Source organism: Manis pentadactyla, chromosome 9 (assembly GCF_030020395.1).
Source record: "Manis pentadactyla isolate mManPen7 chromosome 9, mManPen7.hap1, whole genome shotgun sequence".
Classification (NCBI taxonomy): Eukaryota; Metazoa; Chordata; class Mammalia; order Pholidota; family Manidae; genus Manis; species Manis pentadactyla.
This window is the reverse complement of record NC_080027.1, coordinates 116,946,217-116,973,342: the sequence shown is the minus strand read 5'-3', so window position 1 is coordinate 116,973,342 and position 27,126 is coordinate 116,946,217. Positions and strand designations below refer to the sequence as shown.

Below are 27,126 nucleotides of genomic sequence, written 5' to 3'. Positions count from 1 at the left end.
AGTTATAATCAGGAGTGTTATTAACACTTTTTTCTTGTACTTAAGAAATGAACTGGTGATTAAAAGATTTTATTTGTCTAAGCCCACTAGTTCTTAGAATCAGTCCTGCTAATAAGCTTGTATCCTTAGGAAGCTCAATTAACTTTCCTATGCCTGTTTTATCTGTAAAATATCATAATCTGCCTACTCATATAGGACTCTCTGAAGAATTAATGGATAAAAGATAATTACATGCTCTGAAAAATTTAAGGGAGCTCAATGGCATTTCACCTCCTAATTGCAATTAACAAGTCTTCTTGGTTCAGAATCTGATTGTCTGAAATGTTACTCATTTAAATTTCATCTAGCCTCCAAACACCACATGCTAACCCTGTCAGTTTCCATTCATGCCTATGTCCTGTTCATGGTATACCATTTTTTTTTGGTATGATTAATCTACAATTACATGAAGAACATTATGTTTACTAGGCTTCCCCTTCACCAAGTCCCCCCGACAAACCCCATTACAGTCACTGTCCATCAACGTAGTAAGATGCTGCAGAATCCCTATTCGTCTTCTGTGTTGTACAGCCCTCTCCGTGCCCCCTCCCCACATTACACATGCTAATCGTAACGCCCCCTTTCTTTTCCCCCGCCCTTATCCCTCCTTCCCACCCATCCTCCTCAGTCCCTTTCCCTTTGGTAACTGTTAGTCCATTCTTGGGTTCTGTGAGTCTGCTGTTTTGTTCCTTCAGTTTTTCTTTGTTGTTATACTCCATATATGAGTGAAATCATTTGGTACTTGTCTCTCTCCGCCTGGCTTATTTCACTGAGCATAATATCCTCTAGCTTCATCCATGTTGTTGCAAATGGTAGGATCTGTTTTCTTCTTATGGCTGAATAATATTCCATTGTGTATATGTACCACATCTTCTTTATCCATTCATCTACTGGTGGACACTTAGGTTGCTTCCATTTCTTGGCTATTGTAAATAGCACTGTGATAAACATAGGGGTGCATCTGTCTTTTTCAAACTGGGCTGTTGCATTCTTGGGGTAAATTCCTAGAAGTGGAATTCCTGGGTCAAATGGTATTTCTATTTTGAGCTTTCTGAGGAATCTCCATACTGCTTTCCACAATGGTTGAACTAATTTACATTCCCACCAACAGTGCAGGAAGTGCAGGAGGGTTCCCCGTTCTCCACAACCTCGCCAACATTTGTTGTTGTTTGTCTTTCGGATGGTAGCGATCCTCACTGGTGTGAGGTGATATCTCATTGTGGTTTTAATTTGCATTTCTCTGATGATTAGCAATGTGGAGCATCTTTTCGTGTGTCTGTTGGCCATCTGAATTTCTTCTTTAGAGAACTGTCTATTCAGCTCCTCTGCCCATTTTTTAATTGGATTATTTGCATTTTGTTTGAGGTGCGTGAGCTCTTTATATATTTTGGATGTCAGCCCTTTATCAGATCTGTCATTTATGAATATATTCTCCCATACTGTAGGATACCTTTTTGTTCTATTGATGGTGTCCTTTGCTGTACAGAAGTTTTTCAGCTTGATATAGTCCCACTTGTTCATTTTTGCTTTTGTTTCCCTTGCCCAGGGAGATATGTTCATGAAGAAGTCGCTCATGTTTATGTCCAAGAGATTTTTGCCTATGTTTTCTCCTAAGAGTTTTATGGTTTCATGACTTACATTCAGGTCTTTGATCCATTTCAAATTTACTTTTGTGTATGGGGTTAGTGATCCAGTTTCATTCTCTTAACATGTAGCTGTCCAGTTTTGCCAGCACCGTCTGTTGAAGAGACTGTCATTTCCCCATTGTATGTCCATGGCTCCTTTATCAAATATTAGTTGACCATATATGTTTGGGTTAATGTCTGGAGTCTCTATTCTGTTCCACTGGTCTGTGGCTCTGTTCTTGTGCCAGTACCAGATTGTCTTGATTACTGTGGCTTTGTAGTAGAGCTTGAAGTTGGGGAGTGAGATTCCCCCCTACTTTCTTCTTCCTTTACAGGATTGCTTTGACTATTCGGGGTCTTTGGTGGTTCCATATGAATTTTAGAACTATTTGTTCCAGTTCATTGAAGAATGCTGTTGGTAATTTGATAGGGATTGCATCGAATCTGTATATTGCTTTGGGCAGGATGGCAATTTTGACGATATTAATTCTTCCTAGCCAGGAGCATGGTATGAGTTTCCATTTGTTAGTGTCCTCTTTAATTTCTCTTAAGAGTGTCTTATAGTTTTCAGGGTATAGGTCTTTCACTTCCTTGGTAAGGTTTATTCCTAAGTATTTTATTCTTTTTGATTCTATTGTGAATGGAATTGTTTTCCTGATTTCTCTTTCTATTAGTTCATTGTTAGTGTATAGGAAAGCCACAGATTTCTGTGTGTTAATTTTGTATCCTGCAACTTTGCTGAATTCTGCTATTAGTTCTAGTAGTTTTAGATTGGAGTCTTTAGGGTTTTTTATGTATAATATCATGTCATCTGCAAATAGTGACAGTTTAACTTCTTCTTTACCAGTCTGGATTCCTTGTACATGGTATACAATTTTAAATACTAATGTTTTAGCAGCCACACTGTCCCAAAATATTACCTGGGACCCTACAGACCAGGAATACTCGAAAATAAGCACATTAAAGTAAGAGAAATAGTAATTTTTTTTTAAGAAAAAAGATTTATGATGGGCATTGTTTGAACTTTGACCATAAGATGCTAGAGAGGTACTAAACTCTATCCAAATATTTCTCAATATATTTAATAATAGTTTGCCAAATATTTTAAGAAATATAAAAAAAAACTCACTTTTATGTAGTTTGTATTAAGAGAACAACAGGAATTCCTTCCTCCCATAGAAAACTGTATCATGGTCACTTAGTATGTTTTTTCAAACTGTAGCATCCTAATGAATCACATTATATGCAGATAAGTGTACATATGGAGATCTCTAGGGATGAAGCGGAATTTTTAATATGCTTCCCAGGTGACTCTGATGCACCCTAGAGTCTGAGAACCACTACTACAAGTATGAAATAAGTATTAAGCAATAAAACACTGATATAAGAGGAAACAAAGTTCTCATTTACTTCATCTATAGTTAGTATTTTATGCCCCCAAATACCCTAAAATGAGATTCTTTCCTATTATTAAGATCTGCACACATGTATATAGCTATCAAACCTTACCACAGAAGGAGCAAGTCCTTTTGAATTCTGTTTCTTCTTAGGTTTTGAAGGGGTTTGCTTGTCTAAGGTATTGTGAGCTCCACTGATCTGATTCACTTGCCTATAAAATCCATCTGAAAGATAGTCCAAGGAAATTGATTTATGTTTTAGAACTTTATTCCCACGCTGAATGTAACATACAAAAGATCTTAAAATTAATTATATTCTTTATTAGATTAGTGAAATTAGAAGCCAGCAGGGCTACTGTACTATATCTCTTCTGGTGACATTATAATGTATAAAAAGGAAATAAGCACATGGATATTTACAGCAGTTTTAAAGCCAAAACTTGGAAGCAACCAAGATGTCCTTCAGTAGGTAAACATATGAATAAACTGTGGTACATTCACACAATGGTCTATTATTCGATGCTTAAAAAAAAAAAAAGAGCTACAAAGCCATGAAAGACAGCGAGGAGCCTTAACTACATATTACTAAGTGAGAAAAGCACATCTGAAAAGGCTACATACTATATGATTCCAATTATATGACATTCTGGGAAAGGTGAAACCATGGAGACAGTAAGAGATCATAGGTTGTCAGGGGTTTGCCGGAAGGGCAGGATGAACAGGCAGAGCACAGAATAGCAGTGAAACTATTCTGTATGATACTGTAATGGTAAATACATGTCATTATACATTAATCAAAATCATCAGAATGTACAATACCACGAGCGAGCCCTAATGTAAAGTACAGATGGACATTGGTGATAATGACAAGTCAGTGTAGATTTATCAGTCACAGCAAATGTCCAGCTCTGGCGCAGGAGGTTAAGGATGGGAGTGGCTCTGTGGAGCAAGGGGGTATATCAGTACAGAGAACTCTGTACTTATTGCTCAGTTTTGCTATGACTCTAAAACTACTCTAGGAAATAGTCTATTAAAAAAACTAATATTTTTTTAAAAAGTAAGCAGAGAGATGATCATGGCTTTCTGCTTAGTGGCATCACAGGGCAATGTAAGCATAATTATATTTAATTTAATCCTGTTCTTTAAAGCCAAATTTTAAAAATTAAAATATCCTTTACCAGTAAGTCCATGTATTAATTTTTAATTCTATCAATAATTTAGGTAAATGGCATTGTATTTCCAAAGAAAATATGAGGTATGTAAGGAGGGTAATACTTACAATAATCTTAGATCCTGAGAATTGGAACAGTGAGCAGAAATGGGGGATTATGAACATGTGTTCTCTGGTGGCAATCAGATGAAATCACTAACTCTTTCTGTAAAAATAAGTATGCAGCCATCCCACATTCATCAAAATTAAAATGGAACTAGACTACCTTTTTTGTTGCACCTGGTGTCCCAGACCATAATGTTACCATCTCTTCCACCTGTACAGAACACAGCTGTGGGAAAATAAATAGTTTAATGAAGAAGGTAACAAAACCAGTCAATGACATACATATTTCAATTCAAGTTTCCCACAGTATCGATTAAATGCTAGGTACTGACTATAATTGGCACTGGAGGTTGAAAATGAAGAAGTTTATGGCTCAACAATAAGACAAAAAAGCTGCAAAGGGAAAGAATTATAAAGAACTCAAAAATGCTTACGTTGGACAAAAACTCTATAGAATAATCCCTCGGTCTCAATTTTCTTAAAACTCCATAAAATATTCTAAATCATAACATTTAGCAACAAAAATGATAAAAAACCAAATATCAAAATATATGGTCTATGTAGTGCTAGACACTATCCTACATACTTAATATAAATTATCTCAATACTTGTTATCATCCCATTTAGGTGGGTATTATTATTTCTTTTTAAGATGAGAAAACTAAGGAACAGAGAGAATAAGTAGCTTGTAAAGGTATTCTTGGTAGTATGAATCTAGAGCACATACTTCAAACCTCCAAGCTGTCTTAGTATAAAAATATGGACCAGATTCATACAAAATTTGTGAAAGGGGTTGCCTCTGGGGAAGGAAGGAGAACAAAAGGATTAAGGAAGGAGAACAAAAGGATTACAGAAGGGAACATAAAAGAACTTCAATTTGTCTGTAATATTTTATCTTAAAAATTAAAAAAAAATTCCACCTCCTGTGTGGAAGGGTGACCATTTACCAAATCAATCCACCTGCATTAGCTATAAACTCTGGACAAAATGTAAAAAACAAATGCCTGAGGGCTATATACAGACTGAATAAAAACATACAATTTTTGGAGGGGAGTCAATACCTGAAGCAAGTGATTGACCTGGGTTAAGTCACTGGCTTTTTTGTGCTTTTACCTTGAAAGCAGTCACTGCTGCAATATCAGTACCAGGTAGTTAAAACCTCAATAGCAAAACCTGCCAACTTTCAAGCTGGAAGAACTAGGAAAAGGATACTGCAGGTAAGAAGAGCTGCCACAGTGAGGTGGGAATCCTGGAGAGAGCCAGAGAAAGGGAAACCCTAATTCTGTGTTTATATTTAGTGCAAGTCTCTAGCTGACCCCTGAACCATGTATGCAAGGAAAAACTAACAGCATCTTAAAACTAAGGTGTAAATTACAGAACTGAACTGAGATCTGCCCCACTGTCCTCCTGCAGATTTGACAGTCTGCAATTTGAGTCTGAGTTAATTGCCTGTTAAAACAAAAACATCAACTCTTTTACAAATGTGACAGAATCTAGAGTCCAACATACCATTCACAATGGCCAGGATATAATCCTAAATTACCTGACATATAAAAAGCCAGGAAAATGAGTCATTCTCAAGGGAAAAAAAATCAACAGAGGCCAACCTCAAAACAACCCAGATGTTGATTTATCAGGTAAAGTTTAAAGTAGATGTAACTATGTCAAGTGATGTAAAGAAAGAGACACTCATAATCAATGAAAAAAAATCTCAGTAGAGAACTTATCAAAAATAAATGGCAATGGTAGAACCAATAAGCAATTTCTGAAATGATAAAATTCATTTGATAGGCTTAAGAGCAGAATGGAGAGAAAAGAGGAAAAAGTCAGTGAAGTTGGAGACAGTCAATAGAAATCATTCAATTTGAAGAGAGAAAAATAAGATTGAACATTATGCTAAGAGAAAGAAGCCAGTCATAAAAGACCACATATAGATGGCTCCATTTATACGAATGTTCAGAATAGGCAAATCTATAGAGACAGAAAGAAGTTTAGTGGTTGAGTAGGGCTGGGGGCAGATGGAAAGTATTGCTAATGGGTTCTGTTTTTTCTTTGGGGGTTGGGAGTGCTGATGAAAATATTCTATACTTAAATTGTAGTGATGGCTGCAAAACTCCGTTATGTACATTAAAAATCATTGAAAGGTATGCTTTAAAGGAGTGAATTTTATGGTATGTTAATATATCAAATGTAAGAAATTGTAACAACAACAACAAAAAAGGAACAAAGCCTCAAGGATTCATGGGACAATTTCAAGAAGTCTAATATATGAGCAATTGGAATCCCAGGAGAGGAGAGAAAATTGGACAGAAAAAAATACTTCAAGAAATAACAGAAGAAAGCTCACCAAATTTAGTGAAATACATTTGTAAACTTAGAAATTCAAAAAGCTCAGCAGGCCTAAAACAGGATAACTTTTGAAGGGAACCAGGCCTAGACAAATTATCATCAAACTGCTGAAAACTAAAGATAGAGAGAAAATCCTGAAAGCAGTCAGGAAAAAAAATTCATTACTTTCAGGGAAATGATTCAAATGACCAGAGTTCTCAACAAGAGCCATGGAAGGTAGCGGAACAACATCTTCAATAAATTAAAAAAATTGTCAACTCAGAATTTTATATCTAACAAAAATACCCTTCAAGAATGAAGATGAAATAAAAACATTTACAGAAAATGGAAAATAAAGAGGATAGATTACAACCAGACTCACACTACAAGAAATATTAAGGGAAGTTCTTTAGGCTGAAGAGAAATGATATTAGGGGAGGGAGAAAGATGGTGTTGCCATGAGGAAATCATGAGTTCAGTTTTGGATATGTTAAACTTAAAGTGCTTGCAGGAGAGGTTAATGCTAGAAAAATGATCTGGTTCAACACAAGTGGAGAAAAATACAAAAAAAAAAAAAAAGGAAATAGATGGCATTGCCCAGGGAGAAAGTATATAGATTGAAAGAAAAAGGAGGCCAAATACCAAATCCTGGACCATGCCAATACTTCAAGTTGGGTAGAGTTCACAAAAGCAGTTATGAAGGAATAAATGGAAAGATTGAGAACCAGATGGAGTGGTACCCCAGATTCCAAGGAGGAAAAGAATTTTTGTAAATGGCCAGAAAGTGTGAAATTGCACAAGTAGAAGAAAGGCTGATTTCAGGAAGAGAGCTGGTAGCAGAAAACAGATTGAACCAAATTGAGATATGGAAATTTATCCAGCTCTTGTTTACTCTTAATAAACTTAGAGGAGCAAGGAAATAAAGGATAGCATGACAACACAAAGTTAAGATAAGATGTTCTTTGGGACAGGAAACAGATATGCTTGAGTCTTTTCTATGGAGAGAGAGCCAATAGAGAGGGAAAGTTTGATGATACAGGAGCTGTGGGATGTAAGTGATGGCTTAAGGACCTGAACAGTATCAAGAATATTTCTCAACTTTAACTGTACACTGGAATCCCTTGAGAAACTTTTAAAAACATAGATGCCTCACCTACCCCCAGAGATTCTCATTTAATTGGTATTTTTAAAAACTTCCCTAGGTGACTAATATGCAGTCAGGGTTGAGAACCAGTGGCCTAGCAAGAAAGATAGGCCTTAAATTGGAGAATGAAGAATGAGAAAGTGCAAATTTGCAGGTAAGTTTGTAGGAGGGGAAATAGAAATACACTTATAGTCATTAGTAATCATCCACTAGAAGTTCTAGCACCCCCTGTGCCACACAAAACACCCATCTGTGAGTCAATTTTCCTTGTTTTCAGATGGTAGATATTTAGGGAAGAAAAATTCCACTAGTACGACTATGCCCTATTAGGATTATTTGCACCTTGCCCATGTAGGGCTGAAATAACTGGATCAGTGATCTTTTCTACTATGCTATGTACAAAAAAAAACAACTAAGCATTTATATTGTCCTTGGTTATTTTTATTTTTAATGCATTCACATCTCACCTCATTTCTATACTCATAGTATTTTTGTGAGTTAAATAAAATAGGTGTTAATCTCATTAAATTAGGAAATGAAGGGCCAGGGAGATAAAAATGACTGCCCAAGAATTTACATGTAGAAGCCAGAACAAAACACAGACTTTTTATGTATAGTTTCAAGTTTGCCCTGCACAAGCGCATTTGGCTGAAGGAGTAGGGGGTAAAATGTAATCTGTGTTTGACCAACCAAACTATTTTGCCTTGGGGGCAGTGTCCAAACAAATTAATTCATATTAAGGCACCTGTGGACTATTGCAAGCCATAATAAAAGCCACCTATCTTAATTTATAACTCAGTGTTTTTTTAACTAGACCACATTGACATAGATTTCACATACAGAGTTTCAAATATCCGGCAAAGATACTAAAAAAATACGGTGTTTTCGGTTTCTGTTATCCTTTAAATAAGTTTAACCTTTAGTAAGGTAAATTTTCATGACCTTATTTTTATAAACTTAGAGTTAACTCTGACACAGGAGTGTGCTACGCTAGTATATATAACTTCATTATATTTGTTAGTGAAAAGTTATGCAGAGAGAAACTATACCATATATTTCCTCTTTAATGTTCCAGTCTCAACAGCAACCACAGTAGATTAAAATTGACCTTTTTTTAGTCCAAACCAGCTCAACAACTCAGTTAAATATTCCTGAGCACTCAAGTGAATAAATGAAAACATTCCTTTTAAAAATAGAATATTTAATGGTAAAAGAGATACTAATTTTTGTCTCTGTTGTTTGAAGATCAAAGTCAAGTTAATTCATCTACTTCTTTGAGATGGATGTTTGTGGATTTGTAAAAAAAAATTATTTAGTAAAAACAAATGAAGGAAAAAACAAAAAACCAGAAATGAAAAGCTCAACTCAGACACCCCTGCTAAATTTTTCCCTAGCTGCTACAGTACTATTCTGTTCTGTATCACTCTTTAAATCTTCCCTCTCCATTATAATAGTTACAAGAAATAAATTAAAGACAGCAAGATGAATTGTGAATAAAGAATAATTGAAAACATTTGGAATTAGGCCACTTAAAATAAATACTCAGTAAATTTTTAGGTAGCGAATTGTGTCCAATTTATTAGGTTTCCCACCCCAACCGCTGACCCATTTAAATTTTACAAGCAGAGTTAAAGTAACTATTTTACAAATAGAGTTAATCAGTATCCGGTACAGGGTTCTGACTTCAAAGGACACTCAAAGTTGAACAGAGGTATTATGGCTGTTTATAAATGTTTACCTAATCTGCAAGATTATAGAAAAAAATTACCTGAAAATGTTTGACTTTCAAAGACCAGCTGGAGAAAATATCTATAAGAATGGCACTAAAACCCAACTTAATTTCATGGAGGTTTTCAGTCATATTAGAATCTCAATAATCTATGTTGGTAAAGTAGCAACTTTGACAGGGGAGGGGCAGCAACAATGACAGCTTCTTATTAACTCCTCATAAAGGAGGTTATGGGAATGAAAGAGGGGAGGCACAAACTTACCTTTTTCAAACTTAGAAAAGGCAACTGACTTGAGGCTGCACTGGTGACCTTTGCATGTTCCAATCAGCTCACCAGCTTTTACATCCCAAAATTTGGCTGTTTGATCACCTGCTGCTGTAACCTTTCAAAAAAGGTATCATAATTTAATAAAGCAACCCTTTGACAATATTTACCCAGATTCCAATAAAATGAAAGTAAAGTCACTCACAAGTTTAAGTTCACCAGGGACCCAGGCCAGGTCAAAAACAGCATTCCAGTGAGCCATCCATTCTAAACAAAGAATATGGTGAATGTGAAATGTCTAACTATGTTCTGTGGAAGCCATATAAACAGTTTAAATACCTTGAAAGCTGTAGTGAGAAGATAAGGGTCAGCACCCTCTAGTCCATGGGCTAAAGGGCTAAAGGGCACTTGTGGCCTCACAGACATTAAACATTCCCTCCATTACCACATAGGACTACGATTGGATATTAAATTCCTTTCCATGGATTGACTAGTAATATCCTCTAAAATGGAATCTTTCTGAAACATTCTCTAGTTCAAGAATCTTCATCTTGCTCTCTGGAGTCTAAAACATTTTAACATTCAAGGTTCTGAATACTTTGGCCTTTCTCTGTTCCAAGGTTTATTTCTTACTGTTCTCCATGTATCTTATTCCATGTATCACTCCCTATTTCCTTATTATATCCTATGCTTTCCTATTTCCAGGACTTCACCAATACTTTTCCCTCCACCTGGAGAATCCTATTCCATCTCCACTGACCTACATATCAACCCAAATGTCCTATCTTTCATGAACAATTTTCCTCACCTTCTTTACTACACGAGAGCTTTCCCTTTGACACCTGTGGCATTTTCTTAGTACTTCTACATCATTTATAGTCTGTTTTACTTTAGTTATTTCAACACTTGACTTACTAGTTCGAAATCAGCTTCTTAAGGTCAGTAGAACTTTACCTTATACATGCAAGATAATTTAGTCAATATAATATTTTAAAGTAATGTTTTCTCCAACCCCAAGTGTAAAAGATTTAACTTTTTAAAAGAAGAACTGTTTTGAATCCTCAAATGTATTTTTCTTAACTTTCAGGAAAGAAAACTGCCATTGGTAAGTTACTAACAGACAATCCACCATTTCTTTTAGCCTAGTCCTTAAACAGACTTTATCAGAAGTGAAAATAATTGGGAATGTATTGAAATAATAATTTATTTGAGACTTTATGAATTAAAAATGTTAAAACAAAAATTTTAGACCAAGACTTACCTTTAACGCACTTCTTTTTACTGGTTTGTGATTCTGTGTTATATAATCTAACAAAGCCTTCTTCATTGGCAACTGCTAGTATATGCTCCATATTGGGAGCTAAACAAGAAATAAAGAATCAAATATATAAAGAGTAACACAAAATTTTAAAGCTGAATATAAAGCTATATAAACAATCTAATATAGATTAATTGAAAGATAGAAGGTAAACACAAACCATCTGTTTAGAAAGAGGGAAGATGATTCTACTCAAATAGCATTTGATAGTGATAGAGAATTTGAATTTAAGATAGCTTAAAATTTGCCATTATATCTAATTTAGTAAATGACTCAAAACCACCAAAATTATCTCCAGATAGTCTCTTATTTAAGGAAGGGCTGAATTAAGGGTGGTACTTAAACAAGAGTGCTACTGGCCAATGGCAAATATAGGCATATAACAGAACACCAGCAGACTGAGTCTGTTAGTTTTAAACTCCCTTTCACCTTTTCTTTTCCTTTCTTAAACTATCAACAGAGGGGACAAGTACTTCTATTTCTGTTCTATGTTCTCCAATGCATTATAGAAAGCCAGTCAGACCCAAAGGGGTATCTACTGGGCAAAACAGTTTCCACAATGGCTGAACCTTTGCACCCCTTTCCCTGTGTTAGTTAAAAAAAAGGTGCCATACCAGTCCTATGCTTTAGAGGAAATATATAATTATGCATAGAGATTAAGAAAAGTCTATTTCATAAATTGGGAGAAAACACTTATTGGACCAACTCTACTAACTTACTTTTGCTTGAAAGGGAGACATATCAGTATATCTTTCCTCTAAGTGTACAAAAGATCATTTCTGATCAAGTCTCACTTAGTAATTCTCTTACCTGAAGAGAAAGTGCATCCAAAAGGAGGAACTGGGACCCCTGTTTCTCCATAAGAAGTATGCTCATCATTAGGGTTACATTGATAACCAGTTAGAAGGGACTGTAGAGGGTATTGTGAAGACCACCCTGAAATAGACACAGTTCCTTGTAGAATTCCAATACATCATCACATTTCACTACTTGCAACAAATACAGAATTTGTTTTAAAAACCTTTTATGTCCTTAATACAGATCCACTCACTATCCCTGGTCCTTCAAATACAGGTTCCGCTGTTTTCCCAAGGGGTCCTAAGGAAGAAATGAAAGAGCACTCCCAACTTCTGGTGAGCTTTACCTTTGTGCTTACCATCTTAAATGGAGACTCTTGCTAGTGCCCTTAAGATTGTAAGAAACAAGTAGCCTTTTCACATTAAAAAGATCTTAGCCCCTTCTTCCACCCTTGGTGACAACCACAAAAACTACCATGACTGGAAAAACTGCCATTTTCTTCAATTAGAATTTTGTATTTTCAGAGTTTTAAAATCAACATTACTGTAAACTCTCAAGTTATTAGCATATCATACATAATCCAACTGTCAGAGTTAAAGGAAAATAATGTATGTATGTCAATAGGCCTACTATAGCCACTAACATATTCACAAAAATATCCTCTTTCCTTTCCAGTGCTATAATTCTAGGATTCTAAAATGTTAATAGCAACAAGTCATAGTATCTTACAGTATATTACAGCAATTTTAAATTAAAGCATTATGTACTTACCCATAGAGTGTAATTATTTGTTGACTAATTAACAAACTAATTAACAGCAGTAATAGGGTCAGGAAAGTTTTTCAAGGAGGGGAAATCAAACCAAAGTATTGAAAGATGAGTAAACTTCCATAGAATACACAAGAGAGAGAAACTCAGGGTGGATGGAAAGTTAGGTCAGAGACCTGACCTACTGTCTTAAGTAGTAATCCATCCTCAAAGATTTGTTGTATCATTTGATACGTAGGTCAACATGTTTTAAATATATAAAAGAAACATTCATTCAATAAAGTTATAGAGACCCAAATGCTTATTAAGTATGGGAGGAAACAGTGAGGTTTATAATGTATTGAGGACTGTCTCAAATAGACTATAACTTCATCATTTCCTCCAATGCTTAAAAAACATTTGGTTCTCTAAGTAACAAACTAGCTCAAATTTTAGGGTATTTTAATTGTGACTTTTAATAAAAAATACTGTTTGGAGAAGTCATCTGGGCCTGACATAGCTTCAGACAAATCTAGTTTGGGATGTTCATAGAGATAACCTGAAGGAATCAGAAAGAAGTAGGCAAAGAAATTCAATCCAGATTTAGTAATTATCCCTGAGGGTATTACCTCAAGGTCAGATATTATTATAAAGCCACTGGAGACCACTAAAATAATACAATGATTAGTTATGTTGCTGAGTTCACAAATATCCATCTACAGAATGAATTTAAAAACAAAAGCCTCGGTTGTAAAGTTACCTAAATGTACACTTGTGGTCTGGGATTAAAAAAAAAAAAAATCCAATGACTGCAATACAAGAATTCAAAAGGACCAAATGTTGAACATTTAGGTGGAACTGAATATAGACTTAGTCTTTAGAATTAAACAGTGACCCCCTCAACTCTGCCTAATCACAGAAACTAATATTCAAACACCAACAAATGACTTAATGTGGCTTTTAACTAGGTTCTTGTTATCCCATCATTTCTGTATTCTCCATAAAAAACATGCCATGGACTGGCACCTTAAGCTATTTTTGGATCCTTATTGTGCTATGCTGTTTCCAGCATGAACTTTTATGCTCCCCCCCACAATACTTATTTGGAAAAGCCTATTTTTTCCTCAATGTACAACTTGTGCACCTGGGCTTATTTTTTATGTAGCACCCAAGGACATGAGAGTGTTCAGAAAAATCAGTTTCCAGATACTCAAGTTCTACATAGATGCATTTCTAAAACTGATCTGTCTGTGAAGGAAGAAGCTCTTTCTGCCCTCTTCCTTCATCACTGTCTTTCTTCCACTTCTCAAAAGAAATTTTCCATGCCCCAATCTCACACCTTGCATTGAGCCAAGGTATAAAATTTGGGACCCCACAAGAGACAATTGGACAACTCCTTTAATGAAGGCATTTTAAACACTGACACCATCTCTTTAAAAGATGTACTTCCAATAAAAGTTTACTTTTTGCTTAATATTTATCAAAATTAGTTATCTATATTAGTTGATCAATTGCATATTACTAGCAATTATAATTCAATCTAGAAGAAACTTTTAACACATAGAGCCTTATGATCATAGAAAACATCAATTTAAGATATATATACTTTGGTAAGTTTGTACCTTTATCCCCTTCACCTAATCTATTTTACCCACATAACCCTACCCACCCTCCTGTGAAAACAGTTTGTTCTATGTTTATGAATGTGTTTTTTTTTTCTAGATTCTACATGTACTGAAATCATATGGTGTTTGTTTTTTTCACTTAATAATAATAATGATAAATAATAGTAAAATTAATTAAAATTAAGTAAAATAGCAAAATTAAAATTAATTATAATAGTAATTAGTATTTGATACTTTTTATACAGAGGAGAATGCAAAGATCAATACAATAACTTCTCAAGCTTAAAATCAAATTATAAATACTGTGGAAGAATTAAAGTGGAAATACAGGGAAAAGCAACTATGTAGAATATCTAGCAGTTAAAGAGTTTGTACATAGTTTTAAAAAAGGATTGATGCGATTACAAAATCATTACAGTATTTATATTCCCTTAGGCATTTTAAGAAGTGGTATAGCATTTTCATTTTAAAATGTCAATATTCACAATATGGTCAGAAATTATATCCTTTGCATCTGTTTAAACTTATGGTTAAAACTTTTGGATACCAATTTAAAAATAAACAGAAGGGTTATATATTTTAGATTTCTATTTTATAAAGATCCTTGACAGCAATGTACAAAATAAACTGGAGAGAAGGACACTAAGAGGGCATTTGGAAGACTTTTTAAAAGTCCAGACAACAGGGTATTAGGGCCCAGCCTAGGGAAATGGAATGGTAAGTACAGAACAGATTCAAAATATGGTGGACACATCCAAAATCAAGAGATTTTTAAGGGAATCTTCTCAACGTGTATCTTGAGGAAAATGGAGGAATTTTGATTGACTCTCAGGTTTCTGGCTGGGAGGACTAGTTTAAAATATTAGGACCACTCACTAAAGTACATAACATAGCAGGTTTAGGGGAAAAGTGAGCTTGGTTTTGTGTATTTGAGTTTGAGATGCTTGTGGGACTGACTATCTGGGTGAAGATACTGATACAGCTTTGATAACAATGGATCTAAAGTATAGGGAATGGGAAGGTTGTGGGTAGTAGTGGCAGAAATCCTGCCTGTGGCTGTGATCATTGATGGGAGTGAACAGGAGAAAAGGGGCCTAGGATGGAACACCAACATGTAAGGGGAAAGAAGATGGTCCAGTAAGTTCAATGCATAATATATAACAATGAATGAGTTTCAGTGAATGAGAGAGGGAGGGGAAGAAATAGACAGATAGATTGGAGAATTAGGAGAAGATCTGTTACAAATACAGGCTAAATAGCTTGCCACAAATAGAGGCTAAATAGCTTGCCCCAGTCACACAGTTAAGGAGTGGAGTTGGAATTAAAACGCAGGCAGGGTAACTCCAAAAACAGAGATCTTAACCACTGTGGTATACTATCACTCAAGACAGAGAAGTTACTCAAGCAAGGTCCCAGGAGAGACAGAAAGAGGGGCATTTAGAATATAATGAAAAAGATCATCTAAGGGAAGCAGGTATAAAGTTTTAGATTAGGGGCAAGGAAGTGGAGGAACAACTACTCAGTCTCCTCAATATCCTTTAGATCTATCTGTGCCTTGAATATAAAAAGTTCCCTTCTCAGATTATTTTCTGCTTACTTTTCACATGGTTTAATTAAAAGTTGGACATCTCATTAAATAAATGAGATTTCATTTCTGTACAAGTCTAGACTGGGTATTAACCCCCTTATCAGAAAGTTTCAGGTTGATGACACTCAAACCTAAGCTCAAAACTCTTACCCAATGTTTTAACCTAAGGAACCTCATGACTTGAGTACGCTGAATTTCTACGTACTAACATGGAAGTATTTCCAATTTATACCGAAAAACAAAGCAAGCAAAACACTTTTATTCCCATTTTTGTAAATAACAATATGTATTGCTTCTGGCATTGAAAGACACTTGGAATAATATACTTCAATCTATTAACAGTGGTTATCCGGGGGGATGTGGTTATGGGCACTTTTCACTCCGTAATTTCGAGTTTTTATGCATATGCAGTAGAGGTGGAAAAAAAAAAACTTGACCGTGCTAGAAGCAGATGTTCTGTCTTCTCTGACAATTTCCCTGACAGCCTATTATATTCAGCGGTGTATAAGCACACAGTAGGGCTCACTAAGGTTCTACAGCAAATGAATGAATTAATAATCAATGATTACGAGTCTTCACGATCTCACGAAACTGCTGAGAACCACACACACACACAAATGCACGCGTTTCCCAGTTAATGTGCAACAGACATAAACGGTAAAAAAAGCCAGTTAATTCAACTTCCCTCCCTCCGTCAGCCTGTTTACGATTTAAAGAATCCTGATTATGATTAAAAGTGTCCAGAGGGCACGAAAGTGCAACTGTCTTCAGTAATCTTCGCTAGCACGACCTCATTCTGGCAATGGGAGTACTTTAGGGGCTGGGAACAGAGCTGGAGTCGGCCTCGGTCCGAGGCGTTGTTTCGGGGGAGGTGAATCCCGCCAGCAACAAGTAGCGGTTAAAGGCCGGTACTCACCATTTCTCGGGATGCCGAACTGGGGCTGACGGAGCAGTGAATTGAAGAGCATCTGGGCCGGAGGAAAAGGCTCAACGGAGGGAGAAGCCGTAGAAATGTCCCCGGGTTCAGCAGAATCGCAGTTTGCGCCCCTCAGAACACGACTAGTAATTGCCTCCAACTCCCGCCACTGTAAGCCCCGGCCACCAAACTCCCCGCCAAACTGACGCCACGCTCCCTGATTGGCTCTCGCTGCGGCGTCCGGGCGCCGTCTGGTCACTTCCCCCTTCGAGTCCCCGCCTCCTTTTCTCCCAGCCGCGGGAACCTAGAGTTCAGGAGCTCCCTGAGCGCCTGCGCGGGGGGCCTCAGACGCGCTGGCGAACGGCGGGGTGGCCAAGGCGCATGCGTAACACGGCTTGACAGAGCGCGGAGGAAAAATTCGCGAGGTGGTTGGAGAAGATGGCGGTGCTGGGGTAGAGTTTGCAATCTTTCTGAATAGGCTAGTCGAGTAACTATTTGGGCCATGGCGTCAAACTCAACTAAGTCGTTCCTGGCAGATGCCGGCTATGGCGAACAGGAGCTGGATGCTAACTCTGCCCTTATGGAATTAGACAAAGGTACTCGAAAGAGCTGGCTGAGTGTTTAAAGGGCTGTGGGGGGAAGTGGCGCCACCAGGCGGTGGTAGCCTTGGGAGAGGCCGGGATGGCGCATGCGCACAGCTTCTCGGGGCGGGGGCGGAGGCGGGCGCCTGGTTTGGTGAGTTCAGAGCTGCTGCGGCTCCGGGAGGTTGCAGGGAAATCGTAGCGCTGCTGTTTTGGCGTTTCAGCCGCTGCCGAGTAGTGAGCTTCAGTGATGGGCCCGTTTTGACCACTTGAGGGCACAGGCTCCCGATTTTCCAAGCAGTTTCTAAAAATGTTAAATTGCAATTGTGAAATTATTTTTTAGCACATTCGCTTGAGGCTAGATCTTCACATAGAGTGCTGAATAATAATCCTGCATCGATTTTATAGCGACTCATTTTTCTGTAACTCCTTTACCCGCGAGTTACTAGGCAGGTTAAGTATAGTCAGTAATACCATCTGAAAAGCATAGCCCCTGTTAATTATCTGCAGACATATTCCACGAGTTTTATTTCCTTAGGGTGGAGGGGGCGAGGGGCTAGACAGCTTGGTGTAGTAGGAGCTTTGGAGTTGCAACGAATGAGTTAAATTCTAATTCTGATTATTTTTTAATCATGGACAGGTCACTTAACCTAACCTGGACCTTTTTGCCTGTAGAGTGGGTACAGTACCACTGAGCTGGCAAGATTGTTGTAAATATTAGGTGATATAATGGTATGGCAAGAGAAGCCTTTTGCCTTAGTATATGGATAATGCCTTTCTTTAGATATTGATAAGAGAGGCAAGGACAAATACTTGTCAGTAAAGAACTCAAGAATTAAATTGCCGCCTGGTATACAGTTCCTGATTAACTGTAGCCAGTGTATAATGCATTTTGAGAACTGAACTAAAGGTTACAAGGATCTGTCTTTTACGTCCACTTTGAGCCACTTTCCAGCGCTGACTTGGACACTCTTTTTGGGGACTCTTGTTTGTTTGTTTTACCTGAAAACAATCTCCAATAAGCTATTCCTTTAATTTACTGTATCTTTAGTGCATCATCATCAGCCAAGAAAATGGTGTTGAGCTTCGCTTTCTTTTACCAAAGCTGTAGGGCCTTTTCCCTTTGAAATACAAAATTATAGCATAAAATTTTTAAAAAGTGCTACAAAATCATTTCCTCCCCATTCTTGTGATTCCTTCCTTATTCTCCAGTGAGAGTTAGATTAGTTATTAGATTCCCCAGTTACCTAATAACACTACTAATTAATTCTAAAGACATTTCTGCTACTCTGGTCCAGGTGGCCTCATCACATAACCAGGGTAGGACAGTAGTTGTAGAACAGAAATTAGGAATGGGCTCTAAAGAAATGAGAAATCTAGAATCGTTTAATTTCCAGAAATTTGCAATTGTGGTAAAAAAAATATATTTTTCTTTCTTAAAAGTTGAAATAGAAATATTTCAGGTCTGTAAGAATTAAATGGATGACCATTGAGCAATTAACTGTAAGCTAGGTGTCAGTCCTAGATACAAAGTGATTGTGTTCAGTCCACCCAGCAGTGCCCTGGGTGAGTATTTTCCAGATGAGTCTCAGGTTCAGAAAGACAATTTGAACACAACTAGAGCAAAACAAGTTATTTTTCACCTTGCCATGCTGTACCTGTTAAAGCTTTTAAGAAATCAGATTGCAGAAATAGCAAGTTTCATTAGAGTATAGTTTAGTATTTTAAATATTGACTCATTACATCCTTTACCTTTTAAAGTATTTTGTTTAGTGAGCCAAAGGTCATAAGGGCAAAAGGCTGCAAGTTCCAATTTTCTTTTAGTTCCAGAACTTCTAGACTGGAGTTCCCCCAAGTGCACTCCAAAAAATACTGTTTCTGAAGTATTTTAGTAGGCATTCTTACCCCATATCCTCTCTCGCACTCCCTCTCTCCCCCAACCCACACACGCACCCAGACACTGACACCCATGACTTTGTATACTAGGGAAACAGCAAACAACAAAAAAGCAATGCCTCTCCCCTTATAGAGGCTGTTTTCTGGGCAGAAAAAAACACAATAGACAACGTGAGCATATACTGTGACAGAAAGTGAGACATATTATAGAGATAAATGAAACACATGAAGAGAGCTAGAGAAAACTGGGCATGGGGTTAGGGTTGGTTTTTTAATTTATACAGGATAGTCAGAAAAACCCTCACTGATCAGATAGAGGAATGGCAAGTGCAAAGGTCCTGAGGTAGGAGCTTGCTTTGCAAGCTGTGTTTGGAGCAGCGTGACAGACGGTAAGAGAGAGCCAGAGGCCCATTCATGTAGGACAATCCAAGCCATTGAAAAGACTGACTATAATTCTGAGATGGGAAACCATGGAGGATTTTCAGCAGAGATGTGACATGATCAGACATCTTTGAGAAGGCTCAGTCTGGCCACTGTGCTGAGAGTAGACTGAAGGGAGGGCTGGGGATGAAAGTAGGGAGACTAGTAAGGGAGCAGTTGTTAACAATCCGGGGGAAAAAAAAATAGAGGCTTTGATCAGGGTGGGTATACCAAGGCTATGTGAAGGGGTGAGATTTGGATATATTTTGGCGGTAGAGCCAGCAAGATTAACTAATTAATTAGTTGAGAATGTGAGAGTAAGTGGTCAGGAAAAACTTAGACGTTTTTGGTCTGAGCTACTGCAAGTATGTATTGCCGTTTACTGAGTGGATGAAGTCATATCAGTTTGGGACTGTTGAATTTGAGGTGTTTGTTAGACATGCATATGGAGATGTTCAGTGAAAGTTAAGTATACTAATGCAACACTTGAACTCCTTTATAAAGAAACATCTGTGGCACTAGTGTCCTGAGAAACAAATCTGGGAAATGCTGCCATTTACAACCTGTTAAATATTTATAATGCGTTGCATTTTGTTCTGAGCCTTTTGAGCAAGCATGGCGGTAAGCTATTTGTTTCTGATCTCTCTAGGAATAAATGGATGGTATTTTGAATCTGATTCAAAGTCTTTAAGCAGAGGACTGATGTGAATTGGTTTACGTTTTTAAAGATCACTTTGGTTGGTTATTTAGAGTTTGTTTGGTCTTTTTTTTTTTAGTTTTAAGCTGATACCATGCTGGCTGAGCTTGAAAGGAAAAGAGCTTTGTTTCTTTGGTGGGAGAATAAAAAAGTAAAATGTAGAAATAGATCACATCCCTAATCTCTGATCTTACAGTGGCATTTTTATTATCTTTGGTTTTAGGATCAGTACAAACTTCCTCAGGTCGATTGTAGTTAGTAATAGAAATAAAGTGAATATTCCTCTTAGAACAATATCTGATTGTGCTGAGCTGAACACCTATTTTCTGATTCTTGGCTTATTCTGGGGTTGAAATTGATCTAGTGTGGGAAGGGGGTACCATTCTGTCCCCAGCATAAGATTATGGCTGAACCATAGGACATAATGTACTTTCCAGTTTTCTTGCACAATAGTTTCTGTCCCTCAAAAGAGGGACAGGTATGGGAACCAGTCTAGCTTCTAATTTCGTCTCTCCTGGGGCCTCCTACATGAGAAAATAAGCCAGAAATTTACTGTTATTCAGCTCATTTAATCTAATAGTTCTGTTACAGGAAAGAGGATCTACTTTATCAAAAATAAAAAATTTGACAACAGTAGAGAAGTCAAAACATTTCTCTGGTCAGATTCAAAATTGCCTTTGGTACATTTTTAAATCAACCTGTTTAAACATATCACATGGCTTGTGGTTCTGTTTTTCAAGGGAGAGTAAAACAAATCATTATCTGTCGGAGAGACTCCCTCTACATGGGCTGCTTCCTAATTTAGCTTTTTCATCCCAGGCAAGGTTAATTCATTACAAACAGAACTTCATTATCCTTTGTATCACTCAACTACTGGCAAAGAGAAGAGGAGGGAAAAAATGCAATTACTGTGGATTTCCCCCGCAACCCCTTCCCCAGAACACATGCATGAGCATGCACCTGTTCCTTTTCTGTTCCTCTCACCTCCATCCTCAGACTTGTCCTTCCTTACCTGCCCCTCTCTGTGCCCTTCACTGCCCCATCTATGTGTCCTTTGATCCCTTTTTCAAGTCAGGCCTTCAGGACAGCTTTTGAGCCTACAGGAGCCCCTGCCAGTCACTTAGAATACCCCTATTAGCTCTGTGTGTTTGGTGGAAAGGAGACTCCCAGAGCTTCAGTGCCAGTTCTTGTTTGGTGTATAGGGGGGTGGGGGTAGCGGGGGGTGAAGGGAGCAGGCAAAGAAGGAGTGTGTTCTAAATAGCTTAATTAGAAATTTGAATTAATTTTGGATTAATTTTCCCATTGGAACTTTTGTTATAAGTGGTTATTAGATTTAATTCTCCCTAGTCTACCTGCATGTTGCAAACAAATTAAGCACTGTTTGGCAGCTCACGTGCCATTTTTTCCTATGAGGAAATATGTTCCAAGCAGCAAATAAGGAAGGAACTTAACCCATTAGGAGGTTGTAGAAATTGCCTGTGCAGATTTACTTTGTGGTTTTGCTTTGTATTGAAACATAGCAGCAACCAATAAAAAAGCCTCAGACAAACATTTCCTTGGTTATTTTTAACAATGAGCAAAGGTTACTGAACAGAGATCTTCTAGAGCACTTACTCTTGCACAGATAATCAGTATTTTGTGAATAGTAAAATACTAAAAGAAATATTTGAAACTGATAATATTAATTCCATATCAATATAATTCATTCTTAATGAGTTTCTTTTTAAAGGATTGAATGGGAAGAATTAATTTTCTTTTTTTTAAATCAGATATATTGAGATCTAATTTGTATATAATAAAAGTCACCAAATGTATGCAGTCATGAAATTACTACCAGAGTCTAGACGGAACATTTCCCTCACCCCAAAAACTTTCCCCACTCCCTTTTGCCGTCAATCCCCTCTCTCCAGCTCCTGGCAACCGCTAATCTGTTTTCTGTTGTTTTGCCTTTTCCAGAATGTCTCAAAAAAGGAGCCCTGTAGTATTACAGTCTTTTGGGTCTGACTTTAAAGATTTTGAGATCCACCCAGATTGTTGCATGTATCAATAATTGGTTCCTGTTTGTTGGTGAGCAGCAGTCCATTGTTACACATACACCACAATTTATTTATTCACCAGTTCACCAGTTGGTGGACTTTTGGGTTGTTTCCAGTTTGGGGCTCTTACAAATAAAGCTGCTGGAACATTTGCATTTAGATCTTTGTATAGACAGAAGTTTTCAGTTCCTTTGGATAAATATTTAGAAGTAGATTGCTGAGTGAATAGTAAGTATATATTTGCCTTTATGAGAAATGGCCAAACTGTTTCCCAAAAAACTGTACAATTTTGCATTCCCACGAGTGATGTATGAGAGTTATCATTGCTCCATGTCTTCATCAGCACTTGGTATTGTCAGTCTTAAAATCTTTGGCCATTCTAGTTGATGGGTAGTGGTATCTTACTGTGGTTTTTAAGTTACACTTCCCTAATGACTAGCAACATGGAGCCATCATGTATTTGCCATCTGTATGTCCTCTTCGATGAGATTTCTCTTAAAATCTTGCCCATTAAAAAAACCAGGTTGTCTTATTGTTGAGGTATAAGAAGTATGGATGGAGTCCTTCTTCAGATAAGTGTTCTGTAAATATTTTCTTCCAGTATTTGGCTTGTCTTTCCATTCTCTCAACTTCTGAAGAGCAGAAGTTTTTAATTTTGATGGAGTTCATTTTATCATTTTTTAGTTGTGGTTTGTGCTTTTTGTGGTTCATCTAAGAATTATTTGCTTAACACAAGCTCATAAAGACTTTATATTTTCTTTTATATGATCTATAATTTTAACTGTTTAGGTCTGTGGTTCATTTTGAGTTCATTTTTGTATATGGTGCAAATTAAGGATTGAGGTTCTTTCTCTTTTTTTTTGCTTATGGCTGTCCAGTTGTTCCAGAACACCATTCGTTTAAAAGAGTATCCTTTCCACACTAAGTAAACCATTGTGAAATGATCATTGGATGTTAGATCATTGATTTGAGAACTTTCTTTCCTAATACAATGTGCATTTAATGTTAAATTAAATTTCTAGTTTCTTGAAGAATTAAGTTAGCAAGCTGCATCCCACAGATTGTGCTTTCATTTTCATTTAGTTCAAGATATTTTTCTAATTTTCCTTCTGATTTATTCTCTCACCCATGAGTTTTTTTATAATTGTGTTAATTTCCAAATATTTGGAAATTGTCTGGATATTTTCTCATTGATTTCTAACTTAATTGATTATGGTCAGACAACACCCATAATATGATTCCCATCCTTTTAAATTTGTTAAGATTTATTTTATGGCCCTGAATATTGATCGACTTAACCTTAAAAAAAAAAAACAGTTTCTGTTTCATTATTTTATATCTAAAAGTGGCAATTTACTAAATTACGATTTTATATGCCATTTTTACTTTTAATAAAAGTAATGAGTTACAATTGTATTTTACCTAATTGTTAAGAATGATTGTCACTGTATTGCACAGATAATTTTACTGTGCAATACAGTCATTTTACTGTGATAATTTTACTGTACAATAATGTGTTAGTATTTGCTATTTTCTCCTTAACTATACTAACAAATATGTAAGCTGTTACTCTGTTTTTATGCTTTTCATAGGTCTAAGATCTGGCAAACTTGGTGAACAGTGTGAAGCAGTGGTTCGCTTTCCCAGGCTCTTTCAGAAGTATCCATTCCCTATTCTCATCAATTCTGCATTCCTAAAGTTAGCTGATGTTTTCAGAGTTGGGTAAGTCTTTTTAAAATCCTCAGTGTCATAAAGTGTTTTGTTCATTCTTCTTTGTTATATATTCTAGTCTTTATTCTTTTTGCCTTTTAGGACTTCCACATGGTTAGTTACCATTTTAGTGGGTGCACATGGCAGTTTACAATTCTTTTGGTGTGAGATGTAATGACATTTTAAGCAGAAATGAAGAGTGTAAGTCAGAGTACTTACTTCTTTAACGAACAGAATAAATCAAATTAAGACAACCTTAATATAATGTTTTATATTTTAGAAATATCTGGCTTCGTACAGATTAATGTTTAAAGAAGTTTCCAATGTAATTTGGTAGCTTATTTTATAACATGAGATTACATGTTACTGTGAAATGCCTGAAAATGTAATAAATACCTATTTCTTTTTGTCCCCCACCAGTTTCTCTCCCACTTCTTTCCACCATTCTTCATGCATTCGTGTGCTCATACACACACCAAATCAGACTTGAAGGAGAAAAGATGTGTAGAATTAGCTCAAGAAAGGGGGAAGACCATCTGACCTCCTGGCTATGGTTATAACGCGATTAAGGAGATTTAGTTCGGCTCCAGAACTTCTCTTTGTGTCATTTTGGTGTCTTACAGCAGGACTGCAGGCATTGCCAACTGCTTATGCTTGGTACTCACTGAAAGTATAGAGTGGAGCTCTTTTACTGATGAGGCAAATAATAATAAGATTGAAAACATTGGGCTGTTGCCTTGATTCCTGATTAAGTATTACTTTCATAAACTGGTCTAATTTATTTAACCTCTTGTTTTTTATAGAAACAATTTCCTGAGGCTGTGTGTTCTTAAAGTTACTCAACAAAGTGAGAAGCATTTGGAGAAGATTCTAAATGTGGATGAATTTGTGAAGAGAATTTTCTCTGTGATTCATAGTAATGATCCTGTAGCAAGAGCCATCACCCTCCGGTACACTCTGTTGCTATAATGAATCACCACCAGATTGTTTGAGTTGTGGTTATGTACCCCAAAAAGGCAATACATTTATTTTTTTCATTTTGAATATTAAGAACTTGTTTTTATTTTTTTCAACTAAAACTCAATGCAAGAATATAGTAACCGTCCCAATCTGTTAATGCTTTTCAGTTACCTCTGTGATACTATGTTGGTTATAATTTATTGCCTAACTTGTGTTTAAAACATTTCTCTTAATAGGTAAGTGTTCTGATCAGCTAACTTGGTTCTGAATATAGCTTAGCCTCATTTTGAACTTTACCTTCCTGACCTTGTTCTTACTGTTTAGTGTCAGTTTTCTGTGTTCATCCTTGGTTATATGCTCATTTTTGTAAGTGATAATTCATGTTTGAACTCTATGGAGAACCCTAGATATAACCACTGTTGTTTCTTGGCATTTAAAAAATGTTTTAAAATGTTGTTAGGGTTCCATGCTGTAAGCCTTATGTCCAGCTTGAAGAATATTCTTTTAAGATCTGCCATCTGTAGAATCATATGTGTAGTTTTTGGATTTTTGAAATTCGCTTTCCTAAATAGTAGAGCTCATTTCTGACTTGCCCTGCCCAGTTCTCTTGTTAATGATGAAATACAGGATGTCATTTCCTTCCTGAGTTTCCATTTTTTCACAGTAGAAACTGCCTTTCCCTCTTCTTCAGAACTGAGAGCTTTTGTCATTCCTTTTTTGAGTAATTGTGAACAGTCATATTTTAAAGCCAGTCAATCGACTTTATCATTAAAAAACTAATAAAAGAATATAATTTTAAGATGTTCTTACCCTTTGATTCAGCAAATTCAATTATAGGGATTTTTTGTATGAATCATTAAAAAATTTTTTTAATTGAAGTATCATTGATATACAATCTTATATTGGTTTCAAAATATACAACACAGTGGTTCAACAGTTACCCATATTATTAAATCCTAACCCCCTCTAGTGCGGTTACCATCTGTCACCATAGAAAGATGTTACAGAATCATTGACTATATTCTCCATGCAGCACTACTATACTCCCCCACCCTGTGACTAGCTTATATTATGCCCATTTATCACCCTCACCCTCCCTACCCACCCATCTCAGCCCTTCCCACATTGTAACCACTAGTCACTTCTCAGTGTCTGTGAGTCTACTGCTATTTTGCTCAATCTGTTTTGCTTTGTTATATTCCACAAATAAGTGAAATCATATGGTATTTTTCTTTCTCCACCTGGCTTATTTCCCTGAACCTAATACCCTCCATATCCATTCCATGTTGTGGCAAATGGCAGGATTTCTTTTTTTAATGGCTCAATAATATTCATTGTGTAAAGGTACCACATCTTTATCCATTCATCTGTTAATAGACACTTAGGTTGCTTCCATATCTTGGCTATTGTAAATAATACAACAGTAAACATAGGAGTGAATATATCTTTTCAAATCAGGGTTTTTGTTTTCTTCAGGTAAATTCCTAGAAGTGGAATTACTCCGTCAAATGGCATTTCTGTTTTTAGTTTTTTGAGGACCCTCCATATTGCTTTCCACAGCAGCTGTATCAATTTACATTCCCACCAGTAGTGTAGGAGGGTTCCCATTTCACCACATCCTCACCAACACTTGTTATTTCTTGTCTTTTGGGTAGTGGCCATTCTAACTGGTATGAGGTTATATTTTATTGTGGTTTGATTTGTATTTCCCTGATGATTAGTAATGTGGAGCATCTTTTCATGTGCCTGTTGGTCATTTCTATTTCTTCTTTGGAGAAATATCTGTTGAGGTCCTCTACCCATTTTTTAATTGGGTTATCTGTTTTTTGGTGTTGAGGTGCATGAGTTCTTTATATATTTTTGATGTTAACCCCTTATTGGATGAATTGTTTATGAATATATTCTCCCATACTGTAGGTTGCCTTTTTGTTCTGCTGATGGTGAACCTTGCTGTACAGAAGCTTTTTAGTTTCATGTAGGCCCACTTGTTCATTTTTTATTTTGTTTCCCTTGCCTAAGGAGATGTGTCCA

At 36.5% G+C, this 27,126-nt stretch overlaps 2 protein-coding genes across 3 annotated transcripts in view; one reads left to right on the top strand and one right to left on the bottom strand.

Annotated features, from left to right (window-relative positions):
• The window catches only part of DTL (denticleless E3 ubiquitin protein ligase homolog), a 44,864-nt gene extending 27,879 nt beyond the window's left edge, over window positions 1-16,985 (bottom strand). Inside the window, exons 1-7 of the mRNA XM_036912461.2 lie at window positions 16,796-16,985; window positions 11,932-12,057; window positions 11,065-11,163; window positions 10,009-10,070; window positions 9,801-9,921; window positions 4,498-4,563; window positions 3,174-3,286 (exon numbers count right to left, since the gene is read on the bottom strand). Of these exons, the coding sequence (XP_036768356.2) occupies window positions 3,174-3,286; window positions 4,498-4,563; window positions 9,801-9,921; window positions 10,009-10,070; window positions 11,065-11,163; window positions 11,932-12,057; window positions 16,796-16,847 (639 nt within the window). The 5' untranslated portion in view covers window positions 16,848-16,985. The remainder of the gene's footprint in view (window positions 1-3,173; window positions 3,287-4,497; window positions 4,564-9,800; window positions 9,922-10,008; window positions 10,071-11,064; window positions 11,164-11,931; window positions 12,058-16,795) is intronic.
• Window positions 16,986-17,173: 188 nt separating this feature from the next.
• INTS7 (integrator complex subunit 7) overlaps window positions 17,174-27,126 on the top strand; it is a 96,601-nt gene continuing 86,648 nt past the window's right edge. For both annotated transcript variants that reach the window (XR_008999395.1, XM_057507995.1), the window contains exons 1-3: window positions 17,174-17,391; window positions 24,018-24,147; window positions 24,939-25,085. Coding sequence is in view for 1 of the 2 variants with exons in the window: in XM_057507995.1 (XP_057363978.1) it covers window positions 17,298-17,391; window positions 24,018-24,147; window positions 24,939-25,085 (371 nt within the window). In the remaining variant the exon portion in view is untranslated. The remainder of the gene's footprint in view (window positions 17,392-24,017; window positions 24,148-24,938; window positions 25,086-27,126) is intronic.